The 14,746-nt window shown below is 43.1% G+C and overlaps 1 protein-coding gene across 1 annotated transcript in view; it reads right to left on the minus strand.

Moving 5' to 3' along the window:
* Positions 1-14,746, minus strand: part of ADGRB1 (adhesion G protein-coupled receptor B1) — a gene marked incomplete at both ends in the record, with an annotated part of 200,316 nt that overhangs the window by 42,954 nt on the left and 142,616 nt on the right. Inside the window, 3 exons of the mRNA XM_079533020.1 lie at positions 5,017-5,086; positions 9,585-9,735; positions 13,814-13,916. Of these exons, the coding sequence (XP_079389146.1) occupies positions 5,017-5,086; positions 9,585-9,735; positions 13,814-13,916 (324 nt within the window). The remainder of the gene's footprint in view (positions 1-5,016; positions 5,087-9,584; positions 9,736-13,813; positions 13,917-14,746) is intronic.

Consider the following 14,746-nt stretch of genomic DNA (forward strand, 5'->3'; position numbering starts at 1 on the left):
AGGAATGCAGGAGTATGGATACTTAAACTTGGTACCTTAGAGCATGAGAAGATGAGAATTTACACTGTATCAGCAACCCCATGGAAAGTTTGCACGGTTAGACATGGCAGTACCCTGGAGTAAATGTGCAATGGAGTAATCCTGTTTCAACAGTAAAGTACCATGCATTTACCAATGGATAAGAGCAGGCAACCACAATGGAACAAGGACTTCCTCAAAGCACTTAAACCAGCTAACCCTGCAGTTATTCATTTCTGTGCTTGTACTCTCAGCAATATCATTTCATTCTGCATCAAAAGAAACACTGCCTTTCAGACCTCTCCCAGGAAACAAAGCCTTCCTGGAAACATTTCAATTTTGTTGATCGGCTTCAATTGTTTTTGTATCAGACCTGACTTCCAACTATGTTATTTTTCACCTTAAAATTCAGAACATTTGGAGAAAAAAAGAAGAAAAAAAACCCAAACAACACAAAGCATTTCAAATTGAAAATAGAAAGCAGGATGTTCTGACTTTTTCCAAGTCCTGAATCTTGTTTATTTCTAAATTAAAGCTACCACATATTAATTTAATCAGTTCTGATTTCTTCCTGATAACAAGTTGCTCTCTGAGACACTGTCTGAGCAGGTGTAATAATAGAATGAATAATCAGGCATGGAGGGAGGAAATGGGAATGCAGCGTTGGAGGGCTGTGATGACTGAAAGTCTTCATGAACGCAAGGACAGGACAGAGGGAGAACCAGATGGGCTCCCAAATTGCTGAGCTTGCCCCCAAATCTTTTGCTTCAATGTTTAATCCTAGCTTTAAGAATATTTTTCCTTGAAGAAGGGAGCAGACAGTCCTGCATTCCAGTTAGGGATGAGGACATGGCAAAATGAGGGCTTTTATTCCCATGAGGTCCCCAGCAGCCCCTCTCCCCCCTCCTTGAGCTTTCTGAAGTTGGGTTCACACATCACCAAGCACTGGCCCTTATCCTTTCTGACTGTCTGATCTCCCTGTCACAGCATGTAATCAAAGTGTTTCCTTCCAAAACTGTCAGAGGTGGTGGCTGACAGCAGAGAAAAGAAGAAGTGGTATTTGAGAAGGAGAACTGACAGCCAACTCCAGTAACATGCTAGTCTAGTTGAGACACTTATATCCTTGTCCTTTCAAGGCACAAAAATATTAGCTTTTCACTAAGAGTACTTGCAAAGAGATCTCTTTGGAAATCTCTTAAACAAAATTACCATTGGAAGAAAGTGAGTAGTTTAACAATGATCAACTCCATTTCCAAGCTGTGCTTCCCAGATCAACAGTAGCTCTTGAGTCCAATACCAAAGACCACTTCACTACACATCTGGTTGTTTTGTGTATCATAATTGTTTGAGTTGGAAGGGACCTTTAAAAGTCATCTAGCTCAACTCTCCTACAAGGAACAGAGGTATTTACAGCTAGATCAGGGTGCTCAGAGCCCTGCCCGGTCTGACTTTGAATATCTCCAGGGACAGGAGATATTCCAACCTCCACCTCCCTGATCACCATCTCTCTGCTATGACAAAGGTGTGAGATGAAGGGTTTTTGCCCTGGTCCTGCAAAGAGCTGACTTCCCACAAGCCCTTCCTGATTATACCCCACAGCTCTGCTTGCACAATCGTGCACAAAATTAAGCACCCACAGTGTGACAGCTAACATGTTTATAAAGCTAAGACTACAGCTGGCATTCAGGACTATCCCACCAGTATTTCAATTTCACCAAAAAAAGTTACTGAGATATTTGTGGGTGTCCAAAGCCCTGATGCAATGGCAAAGAAGGACCCGTGGAAATTTGCTGTTTCCTGCCACTGTTCTTTGACAACAACTCCTGTGAGCTGTCTTGTGGGAAAGGATATGAATTTCCAGCACAACCTCAGTTGTTCAATTCAAGCTTTAGAGATCCAGAGTCAGTCTCTGGAGTACTGGTTAAAGGGCATTTATTAGTGTCTGGTGAGTCCAAGGATACTCAAGGCTTACAGCACCACTCCTATGAAAACAAACTGGGAAAGTTGGAGTTGCTCAGCCTGAAATAGTGAAGACTTTGAGGAGACCTCAAAGTGGCCTTCCATATCTACAGGAAAGCTGGAAAGGCTATCTATCAGAGAGTATAGCAACATAGCAGGGACACTGGTTTTCAACTAAAAGAGGGGAGATTTAGATTAGATATTAGGAAGAAATTCTTTACTGTGAAGGTGGTAAGGCACTGGCACAGGCTGCCTGACTACACAGGGACCCTGAGCAACCTGATCTAGTGGAAGGTATCTGTACTGATGGTGTGAGGTTGCAACTAGATGATCTTTAAGGCCCCTTCCAACTCAAACATTTCTATGAGACTATGACTTTACTCATTCAAGCCTGAAAATTTGAGACTTTCTTTGAGACTGGAAGAACAGTCTGTACCCTTCCTCTAGGTCCTCTCCAAACAACTACAAAATCTCCTTTCAAATACAGTTCAGCTGAGAAAAAGGAAATATCCTCGTCTGCCTGCACTCACTGTAAATGGAGAGTTCAAAGCCCTCCAGAAGAAGAGCCCTGAACTATACAGGCCTCTGGCTGAATGTCATCTGAAAAATTACCACTCACCAAACACCAGGGACCTTCAGCATCTATTTGATTTTTAATTTGAATCCCCCCCTCTACTTAAAAATTGGTATCTGATCTGGCCAGATGAAGTGCAGACGTTATCTCTGGTCCTCCCATGCTCAGAGCAGTCTCTGACTTCCCTACAATATAACTTGGAGGCATGATCAACCCTTCAACTGCTACCATGTCTCAGTGGAGCAAGATTCCAGATTACTTCTCAGTTGTCTGACATCATTAATCAATAGTTTCATCCATTAGCTACATCCACCCTAGAATAGCTACAATGACTGGGACAAAGCTGGATGAAGTAGGGTTGGAAGAATTTTTGAATGACAATGTAAAGCCCTCTGTGGGCCATCACGTTAGCTCTTGTCCCTTTAGTTACAGAAAGGGACATGTTAAGGCTAATGTCTTCTGTTATGTTCAGCAAAATGAAAGCTTGAAGGTCTATTACTGCCCATAAGAAATGCCCCCTGCATGCCCTATACTAGTTAAAAAGTGAAAGAGCCTCTATTCTCCAGATCCAAGTTTTGCAATGATCATAAACCCTTCTGCAGTGGTCAGAAACCACAATAATCCTGGAACAAGATTCTATTCTGTATTCTGTTTGTCTTCAACATTAAACACTGTTAAATCTGACTTCTCTGTCTGAACAAACTCGAGTTTTCAAGTTCAGCTCTAAAATTACTGGTGTATAATATTGATTTCCTTCTAGAAGGAAGGTAAAACCAACACATCAATATAAGAGAGCTTTTATGCCTCTTGAAGAGGAAAAAAAAGGAAGTGTGCTGCAGTGTAGGGTCACCCTGTGTCTTGGCCTACTGATCTTTGCTTTATGTTATAAGAATATGGAGTTCAGGTGCAAAGATGCTCATAAATCAGCCTGGAGAAGCAGCATGTACCTGTGTGTGCCTTGTAGCATGGAGTCAGAGCAGGGATTGCTTAACAGGTGCCTGCAGCATGCTGCTTGGGACAGTGATGGGTTTGAGTTCACTCTAAGATGGCTCTTAGTAAAACCAACAGCAGGAATCGCAACAAGGCGTTAGTGCTACAAATGTGTATCTGGAGGCTGTTTCCTGTGCTCATATTCTGCACATCATGGCATTAGGGATACAGCATGTATGCGGAAGGTTTTTCCTATGGAAAAGAGCTGAGTGCACATGTGCAAATTCACTGAGCATTTCATGAAGCCCTGCAGCAGTCATGGCTGATGATCACAGGAACTTGCAGAGGAGAGGAATGGACAGGCTGGCTGGGAAAGGAGCAATGTGGGAGCACGATGCAATGCCTGAGATACCTTCCTATTTCAGTGACAAGCACCCTGACAGCAGGGCTAAGAAATTGTGTTCCTGAGTCTGTGGCTCCTGCTGGGAGCACAGGATCCCCTGCCACTCCTGGGCAGCCAGCCAGCCAGCCAGCCATAGAGGCAGAGAGGAAGGCAGCAGCCAGCCCCTGGATGCGAGGAGAAACAGAAACTGAAGAGCTAAAAGAATTCAGAAGACTGGCAGCAAAATGAGGAGCTGCTCTAGTTAATCACAGAGTCATTAAAGTTGGAAAAGACCTGTAGGATCATCTAGTCCAACTCTACACTTACTACCAATATTGAGGAGAGGAGAAGAAAGGAGAGGAGAGGAGAGGAGAGGAGAGGAGAGGAGAGGAGAGGAGAGGAGAGGAGAGGAGAGGAGAGGAGAGGAGAGGAGAGGAGAGGAGAGGAGAGGAGGAGAGGAGAGGAGAGGAGAGGAGAGGAGAGGAGAGGAGAGGAGAGGAGAGGAGAGGAGAGGAGAGGAGAGGAGAGGAGAGGAGAGGAGAGGAGAGGAGAGGAGAGGAGAGGAGAGGAGAGGAGAGGAGAGGAGAGGAGAGGAGAGGAGAGGAGAGGAGAGGAGAGGAGAGGAGAGGAGAGGAGAGGAGAGGAGAGGAGAGGAGAGGAGAGGAGAGGAGAGAGATCAACTCATCTCCACCATGCCATTCGTTTAACCAGTTCCTATGAATTTGCTTATAAAAGAATACACAGTTTTCAGTCAGTACCTAGTCTCTGCTGGTATTCTATTAGAGATGATTCAGGAGCAAATGCAGATGAAATCTGAATGCTGACTGTTGGCATTCTCATCTTTATGGTGCAAACATCCCTCTTATTCAGACTGAACTAAGAGGGTTGCTTCTTGTCACTTCTCTGAAGACTTGCTATCCTAAGGTTTCCCCTGGACATTTGGGCAGGGATGAGACAAGTACACAGCATTCAGATGAACTGATGAATTGAGGATGTCAGAAGGCTCCCTCAGCTCCTATCATTCCTACTTCCATGGGAAGCCAATGAGAATTTAACTCCTACCTTTGTTCCTGCGGGCCAGTGACCGTTTTTGACAAAATGATGGGAGATGAGACTAGAAAAAAAGAATAGGAAGAGGAGCCCCATTACTCACTAGTTCACGGTGCCGTACCCCTTGGCTTTAGTAAATCCCACAGAAATGGCAACCACCAAGGCAGGGAGCCCTATGGAAAATGAAACAAGAGAAAATTGGTTATTTTAACATATGTGCAGCTCTGCTCCAACTCAACCACTTAATATACCCCATTTCTCCCTGTGTTATTCTAGCACCATCTGTCCAAGCCTGGGCCTTTGGCAGAGTCTGAATTCAGGACCTTCAGAGCCAGAAGCATGAACCTTTGTTACGTCTGCTAATGAAGTTAATGCTGTCAGCTGTAATCAGCTCGTATCCTGCTGTGGTCTCAGCAGTTGTGCAGGGAATGATAGTACATGCAGATGCATAAAATTCATTTATTTTATTCTTAGGGATGCAGAACAGCCAGGAATATACCAGGACATTTCTTGGGGGTGGAATATTCAGGCACCACTTAACCCAAAAGAACTAGCAAGGCAGAGATTAAAAGCTGTGTTTGCTCTTAACATAATATGTGAACAACTCAGGTTGAAATCTTGCTCCAAATGAGACAGAGCAGGAAATGGGAAAACTGTTCCCCCTATCCAGCTATATCCTTGCATGCTGTGGATCCTCTATACCTGGATATGTTCAAGACCAGATTGGATGGGGTCCTGGGCATCCTGGTCTTGTACCAGATCTGGAGGTTGGTGGCCCTACCTATGGCGGGGGCTTGGAACTTGATCATCCTTGAGGTCCCTTCCAACTCAAGCCATTCTATGATTCTATGAGTCTACGATAATGGAGCAAGTCCCTCTGAAGCACAATGGAAAGAAGCATCTGAACATCAGGTCTTTCTGCAAACCAGAGTATTTACTTTACGCCAGAGAGCTGCTCCCCTTTTGCACCCAAAAGGGGAACAAACTAAGAAAAAACAGCCACCTTGGAGAGAGGGCACACTTCATTATAAGTGCTACGAAGGATGAGCAGTTTGTGCCTTGGAGGCTATTTGATGCTCATGGTATGCAATTTGTCTTCATGATGTCATGAGCTAACAATACCAGCATGGGGTCTCATTTCAGGTTCATAAGGGGGTGAGGCAATGTCCTCGATCCTAATGCTAAAATCTCAAAAAAAAAATGATGATAAGGAAGAAAAATAACAAAAACCTGCTGGTTATTGTGAAATGCTGGACTGAAACTTAAAACTACTGACAAGGTTGGGTTTCTGAATACCTAGGCACATTTGAACTAATAAAAGATGTCGTATCCTGCTAACAGCCTACTTATCCTTACTATTCCTGCCTGGTAAAATGCTCTAGGATCTACAGAGGAAACTGAGTACTTCTCTGATTCACTATCCCCAGCCTGATTCTTTCCTTTTCCTATAAAAATGTCTGGGTGTGGTCTGGGAACATCTGGCTTTTCAGCTACGCAGGGCTCCTACTTCTAAAACAAAGCATTAAGCTGTCTCAATGCTAAAGATGGGCAAATCCCATTAGGAATTAGCAGGCTCAGTAGCCAGCTAGGATTAGTGCTTTTTGACAAGACCCTAATTTGTGTGCTGTAGAGGTCATAGCAGGCAGCTGTAGAAGATGCTGTAGTCTGCAGGGCTGTCCAGACACAGTATCCAAACAACTCTGCTGACAGGGTGTTACTCAGCAATATAGATCGATGCAAAATTGATTAACTGCGAGGGTCAGCAGATAGTTGGGAGGTGCTAAGGCTGAGTAGTCTGGAAAAGAAAGGATTTCATAGAATCATAAAGGTTGGAAAAGAGCACTGAGATCATCTAGTCCAACCACCAACCTGTCATCACCATGCACACTAAACCGTGTCCCTAAGTGCCACATCTCCACATCATGAACAACTCCAGGGATGAGGACTTCACTGATTCCCTAAGCAGCCTGTTCCAGTTTGAGAGTTATAAAGAAAAGACTTTCTCTTCCCATATGAGACATCCAAGCAGAGCTCATATTTGAGCAGTCCAAAGCCATTGAGCGGGGGGGGGGGGGGGGGGGGGGGGGGGTTCAGAATGTCTCTTTTTAAAGAAATTCTGTAATGACTACTTTCCATCTTGCTGAGTTTTCTTCACACCTCATCTGGATACTTTGGACATATAACCTGCATGGTATTCACTGTAATGACATCAGGGTGGCATCCCATGATATGCACACTAAGAAGTCATAAAGGATTTTTTTAAGAGTAGAACATGATGCATGAAGCTCCAGAAAGAAGAATGTCGGCTAAGACTCTGCCCGAAATAGCAACTTGTTCCTCACAAAGTACTTCTCTTAGATGTGATAATTATGCAGAAATGCACACGTAGGCTGTGAACTCATCAGATGTACAAGCTGCATTTATCGGAAAGGGGAGCTACATGATGGTAGTTAAGCCAACGAGCAGAGCAGTGAGGACTGCTGTATCTTTTGCCTTGGGATGTGATCAGATTAAAAATAGATGCATCCAAATATTTCCAATAAACTTTTAAACTATTCTTGACTATTTGAAAGAAAGCTGTTTCTAACCAGATTGTGCCATACGCTGTGTGTGCTCTGGCCAAATTTAGAACGGTTTGTGAAGAAAGTGAGTGCTACAGTCATAATTCAAAAAAAAAAAAAAAAAAAAAAAAAATAGCATAGGAAAACTGATATGAAGATTTTTTTTTCTGTCAGGCCAGCAGGAGAATCATGTAATGAGATCACCACGTCCCATTAGAAAAAGTTCATTTGATAATAATGACTACCAAAAGCCATAAGTGTTACAAACAAGTGAAGACCCTGTCAGAACCTCAGCCAGGGTAACATTAAAAATCCAATTGAAACAATGGCATGGTCATAAGTAGACTAACCAAATTGTTTCTTTTTCACTGGGACTAGATGTGCCAATTGAACTGTTTCTAGGGAACAGTTTGCATGTCTAAATAACTTTATATTTTTCTAATTGCAAAAAACCTCTTTTCTGAAAAGGCAAAATCGCACACACAAGAGGAGAACAGGAAACTGGGAGTAAATCTCACTGCTGATGAAAACCACAGCAGCTTCAATGAGCTACAGCTGAGAACTTGGCAAAGTTCTCCCACAAGAGCTTGAAAAAATGTTAATAAGCAAAGGGGGGAGAAGGGGAGGATCAGCCCATTACAAAGTGAATTCACAGAATCACAGAATCACTAAGGTTCAAAAAGACCACTGAAATAATCTAGCCCAACCATCAACTCATTGACTGTGATAATTATTTCAAATTATGCTCTTGAAAACTTAATTACGTCCTCTGCCCTCTTAGAGATGCCATTAATCCCAGCATTACAGCTGAAGTCTAGCAGGATGCTAAATACCAGAAATTCCCTTGCTGCTTTAATAGGTGAGAGTGTTCTTCACTTTGTGTCCTAACCTATTCCAAACAGTTATTATGCACCATTTATCAGCCAGCACATCCTAGCCCAGGAATAGCTACATTTTACTAGCAGTGCAAATTATGCTCCTACACATGCAGGCTTTTTTTTCCCTTAAATCTGTACAAATTACAATTATGAATGTCGCTCATCCAAAATTCCCTCGGCTAACACTCTCATCTGTCCTAGCATTTATAATCAGAAAACATCCCTTTTTATTACCTTTATTCTCTAGAGAAGCTGTCAGTCTTTTGCATTTGATATCCCTGATGTTCCTCAAGTCATACATACAGTGTTTGTATTGGAACATATGCACAAGCACAAAAAAGCACACAGTGCCTGTGTTTTGCATGTGTGTGGTTACAGGCTTGCTATGCACAAGCACTGTATTTCAGTCCCACCATTTGTTTTGTCTCCTAAGCAAAACTTGAAGAGATGCAGGTGCTGGAAGGAGGATGGCTCTTGATGTGCAAAAATAAATCACATCAGGGCCCTTCATAACCATCAGAAATATCTTGCCTGGGGCAAAATGCTCGACTTCAGTAGTGAAATGAGCCACTAATACAGCTTAGAAGCACAGTGCTCTCTGATTCTCTCTTTCTCTTTTTTCCTCTGCTTGCTTTTGAGCAACTTTTTGTTCAGTCACTCCTTTCAAACACAAGCTTCATGTTGCTTTGAGAGCCCAGGTTACGGGTTTGCGTTTGTTTTCAACTACAGAATGCATCATTTAAAGCTAATAAATTAAACATACGGAAGAGGCAGAGGGAGGAAAATTAGTTACAAGCATCTGCACTGGTCTCATAGTTTATTTGTCTATGAAAGGTCCTGCTGCCATGGAGACAGCATTTCAGAGCTTGCTTATCCCCGGGTCGCACATGGAAGGAGACAGTGAGAGAAAAATAAAAGAGAAGCAGGGAAGAAAGCCAGAGCCAGGAGAACCCCCCCAGCCCCACTGTGCCCTTGGAATGAACACACAGCCCCTTCCCAGCTCATCTCCTTCATACTGCTGTTGGGTGGAGATAGCAGCTTTTGGCTTTTGCTCATTTTCAACCATCTGCGCCCTTTTTGACACACCTAAGGGTGTCAAACTAAGCTTTTTGCACAGCACCAATCCAGAATACTCTTTGATCTTCACGCTAGGATGGAACAATGTTGTTTGTTTGTTTGTTTTTTCTCTCCCCTGGCCCAATGGAACTTCTATGCAGACCCACAATCCTCACCCCATCCGAGACACAAGAAGCGCTTGCGGATGATGCGGTTCCGTAACCGACCCGTCACGGCCATGTAGGACTGCCAGGCCTCGGTCAGCACCCAGCAGAAAGAGGAGAGGAAGAAGAAGTGCAAGAAAGCCGCCACCAGCGTGCATATCACCTGGAGAAAGGAGGAAAGGAGCACATATGAGAGGGGAGAAAGAGGAGAGAGGAGACAGGCAGGCGGAGGGAGCTGCTTCCAAATTGGGCTCTGGAAGGAAAGGAAGGTCACAGGGATCAGCAGAGGAAAAGACTTCTCAGGAAGAGGCAGCCTCCCCCTCGAGCTTTGACCTAGCATAGGATTGAAGTGTTTGTTTCAAATTTAAGCATTGCACAGAAACTGACTGTTCTTAAATGAGAGCTCCAAGCCTGTGTTTAACTATTTTCATACAACGATAGAATATCCCAAGTTGGAAGAGACCCATATGGATCACTGAGTCCAACTCCTGGCCCTACACAAGGCCACCCAAAATTCAAACCCTATGTCTGAGAGCAGTATCCAAATGCTCCTTGAATTCTGGCAGCTTGGTGCCATGCCCACTGCCCTGGTGAGCCTTCCATGTCCACCACCATTTGGTGAAGAACCTTTTCCTGATCTCCCACATGACCTTCCCTGATACATCTCCATACTGAAGTTTGAATCCATGCCTTGTCCTTGTGCTGTTTGGCTTCAGCAGTATACATTTATTTTCCAGTGATCAAATCAAATCCCTGATGCTTTCAGAGAGGATGGAGCAGTTATTAAGCTGTGCACTAATCTCAGCTCAAAAGGATTGCAAAGCACCGTACCATCGGTGATGAAATCAGAGAAAGGCAATTCAGACTGGGAAAGATGGCTCTTTGCAAAGAAACATAGTTAAGGCGTGAGAGCTGGGGTAAAAACATGGCTGGTAGGGGCTTGGTAAGGGCTGAAAGCATGATTTGTCCAAGAGCACGTAGGTACTAGAAAAAAGGTGGGGGGGGGGGAAAGGAAAAATTAATGAAATGGCAGAATAAATTTCATAATGGTGAGCTCCACAACTTGGCAAGGAAATCTCTCAAGGGACACAGAGAGAGCTCAAGCCTTTTAAAATTAAACCAGGGAAAGTACTAGCAAATGCATTATGGAGAACAATCCTGTAGCGGCGGGGAGATGGGCTGGAAAGCTGACAAGCTCATCTTTGTTTTTAACTCAGCAAACCCAAATCATTCACTGGTGCAAATTGGTGCCGCTCTGTTAACTCTGCCAGGGCTATGCTTAATTTGCACCATTGGAGAAGAAGAAACTGTGAATGAACGTGAAACAAAATGATGGAGAGAAACTCTCAAAGAGAAGGGAGAGCAAATAAACTTTAAAAGTGACTCTGGGTGAAAGAAAAAATTGGCTTAAGGCATTGAGGACAGATGGGGGTGGGAGTGAATAGCGAAGAATTTCTCCGCTTTGAGTTATATCAGGAAACATGGACTTTGGGTTTACGGTCACTGAACCTTCCTCTTTTTTCATCCACCAGCATCTTTCAGCAGAGAGCTCTCATGCACCGAGCATCTTTTATCATGATTTTATTGAATTGCCCTCAATTCATACACTGTCACTGACAGACATTATCAGAAGTTGGGAATAAAAGTTAGACGTTGCGTTCTTTGAGACAGGAACTGCCTTTTCATTCTGTATTTGTATTTGACACAGAAACCTTTGGTATTCTGCCTGCAAGAACATGACAGTTCACTACAAATAGCCCAGCTCAATGTGATAATTTGAAGTAATTTTCATGTTTTAAAAAGAATCTTCCAAAGGTGGTTGCTATGCATCAGCTTACAGGTCTATGTAAAACAGTTACAAACAAGTTACTTCCAGGAATGTACTTTAAGAAATTTATATTTTACAACTGTTGTTTTTTGTTTTTTGTTTTTTTTAACTACTGCCAGAAATGACAGCATCAGTTTATCTGAGCTGATTTTGTTCTGCATCAGCAGAGTTTTTCTGCCCTCTTTGCCAGCAGTTTGTAAAGGGGAGAAAAGACGTCTGCCTTCCATTTTTCCACCTGGGAGATTTATTTTCCAGAAATACTCACTCAACTAGGTAGTTCTGAGGGAAAGGGGAAAAGAAGAGAGAGGAGCACCACAAAAACAATGCACATTTATGACAGTGAATGGCCCTCATTTAAAATCCATTAAAAACAAGCAGATAATTTTACTCAGATTCGGGAACAAGAGAATTTTCCCTCTTGTTTTCCCAATTTCCCCAAGGAGATATGGTTGTAAAGGCCATTAGTCCTTGTTTTTCTAAAAGAGGAGAAATTTGCTTCCATCCAGCACATAGCCCCATCTTTGAGATACACTGAATTCATTTCTTTTGTATCACATTATTGCTGACTGTAATTTTTTAGCCTTTTCCTGGGCCTTTCATCTTTAAAAAGCGTAGCAAATCCAGGTGTGGAGTCTTGCCTTTGAGGTTATGCAGACGAAAATGACAGGAGTATTTGGCATTTCCCAGGAAACTAGTACTGTAGAAATTCTCCTAGTGTAACTGCAATTATAATTCAATCACTAATATTTTAGGAAGCTCCACTATCAATGATTGAATGTGAATAGATTCCAAATTTACAGTCTTTCATCCCTTCTTTGTTCAGTTTTCTTTCTCTGCTCTGTGATAGAGACTGTTTACTAGACAGCAGAGTGGAATCCCAAGAATAACCTTTCTATTTATGGTGTTTCATGCATATGTATGTCCAAAGAACTAATCTGCCTCATGCAATTAGAGCCGGGAGCTTTGAATCCTCACTAACAGCTCTGACACTGAACATCCAAAGCAACCATGGGAAAAAGTGTAAGAAGGAAACTGGGCTCCCAACTGTTGTTAAGGAGATGGGAGAGGGTTAACAATATCCACCTCCTATCCTGGAGTGAAGAAGGATAACCAAATAGGAGGTCCACTCATGGTCGGACACGATGAGCATCTCTCAGTCTTCCTTCTATGAGAAGCTGCTCCTCACACACATTTGGGGTTGCAATGCACCCTTAGAATAGCAATACAGAGCTGATCACCCTCTTCTCAATTCTTGCTCCAGGCAAACCATGCTGACCATGAAAGACAGCTCTGCTTTGCAATGCTTCTGAATGGTTTTGGTTTAAGAGCAACAGGGTCACTTGTCTGCATCTCCGCAAACTTTTCTCCACAGGTATGACTCAAGTAGCTGTAAAGCTTTCTTTAAAACATCACCCTGCTCTGACCTAAAAGGCCTCACATAGCAATGAGTCTCTGTGATTCATTAAAGCCCGAGGCTTCTCTGCAGAAACGCTTCCAAAAGTGACAGCATGCTCTGGATGTCAAGGTCCAGACTCGAATAAATTGGCTGGTTACTGTTAATTAAAAGCTAAATTTTGATTTCTGATCGTGACTTCAGCAGCAGGAGGAGCTGGAAGACACTTTTGGCCTCAGTTTTCTGCTTAGAGGAGTTAATATGGCTGGAGCACTTGAAGAGAGAGGAAGATGTACAATAGGAAAATATTAAACATGAGCAGTGATTTGTTATGCTAGCTGCCAACAGAGAAAGTAATTTAGCTGGAGAAAAGTCATACAATAACATAACACCTCTCCATCTGCATCTCTAATGTGAAAAGCCATGATAGTACCCTGCAATCTATGCCCATGGCTTGAAAATCCATGCTCAGTTCTCATCTTCACTGCTCAATTGGCACTGTGACTTCCAAGTCTCTTGTGGTCTCAGCTCTGCAATGTGCATGATGTGCACAGCGACGCTTCCCACTCCAAGAAAGGTGTTCTTGGTGGCTGCTTTCCTTAACATCTGCCAAGTGCTTTAGGCTTGGAGCATAAACGTTGCTGTAGAAATAAATGTAATGCTGAGATGCTGAGTGTTATTGCTTTTTTAGCTCTTTCTCAATCTGTCTTCCTTTGTAATTTTTGGAAAATAAAATGGTTAAAGCCTCGCAAATAACCATGTTTTTTTCACCGTGCCATGTGCCAGCTACTCTAGGCAGATATTCAAAAATATCACATTGGTTTTAATCAAAGCCCTGAGGATGCTGACAAATCAAAGAGCGAGTGAGAGAGAAAATTGAAATCTGCCATTTAGTCATGTCTTTGACACGTCGCTAATTAACAGATGGAAGAAAAAAGAGGAAGCACTGCTGAGCGGATTGTTTCAACGCTAAATCAGGAGCAAAGCAAACAAATAAACAAGGTCCAACGTATCTCCTACCTTATTCCGCGTCTGGGTCTGTCCGATCAGGATGAGAGCATTGGAGGAGATGATGGACAGGCAGAAGTTGATAAGAATGACCGAGCGCTCTGAGCGGATATACCTGCAGAAAGAGAAGAGGGGAAGGAGATCCACCCTGTTACACCTTGCATGAAGCCACTGGGCTTTACACAATCCCATGGTAAGAGACGGCCCACTTTCTTCAGATCTCGTGTGTTAAACAGACAAGTACAAGGGGAAAAAGGAGGAGGAGAGCTTGGGTGTGGTGCACAGACCTCTCAATCCTCCCCATCAATGTTGGAGTTACGAGCATGAGCCAAAAAATCAGGGGCTAGCCTGTTCCCTACTCTAAACCTTTTCTAAAATAGTATTGAGTGCTGTAGTCCCCTTCAGCTCTGCTCACTTGGTAGGGGACTTGGAAAGGAGCTTAGAAGAAAACATACACGCAACACATGGAAAGATTCCCAAATAAGAAGAGCCACAAGCATGCTGGCGATGAAAGCAGGTTACGAACGCATGCATCTTCACAACAAAGTGCTTGTGATTCAGCATTCCCCTTTGTTTAACCTAACAACAGATCCAGAAGTGAAAAGAAATTGTGGTTGGTTTGGGGTTTTTTTTGTTTGTTTGTTTGTTTTTCCAGATGGAGAGGTTTAACACTTCTCAAAACTAGGCCAAATATGTAGCTGTAACCGTGGGTCTGGGACATCAGGAATCCAAGTTAGGAAGTTGTTGCCTTCAGCACCTTGCAGGAGCGAGCCACTTGTCATTTCTCATTTACAATGTGCAGCACAGCACCAACTTGCTGCTGAAGTATGTGCACAGTTAATTCAAATGACTGGCTACAGAAGAAAATTTCTTTGAAGGTGCTTTTATGTATCTAATAAAATTAAAAGGGAATTGCAAAAGTGCAAGTCTTCAAGGATTGACTCA

Source organism: Tetrao urogallus, assembly GCF_951394365.1.
Source record: "Tetrao urogallus genome assembly, chromosome: 3".
Lineage (NCBI taxonomy): Eukaryota > Metazoa > Chordata > Aves > Galliformes > Phasianidae > Tetrao > Tetrao urogallus.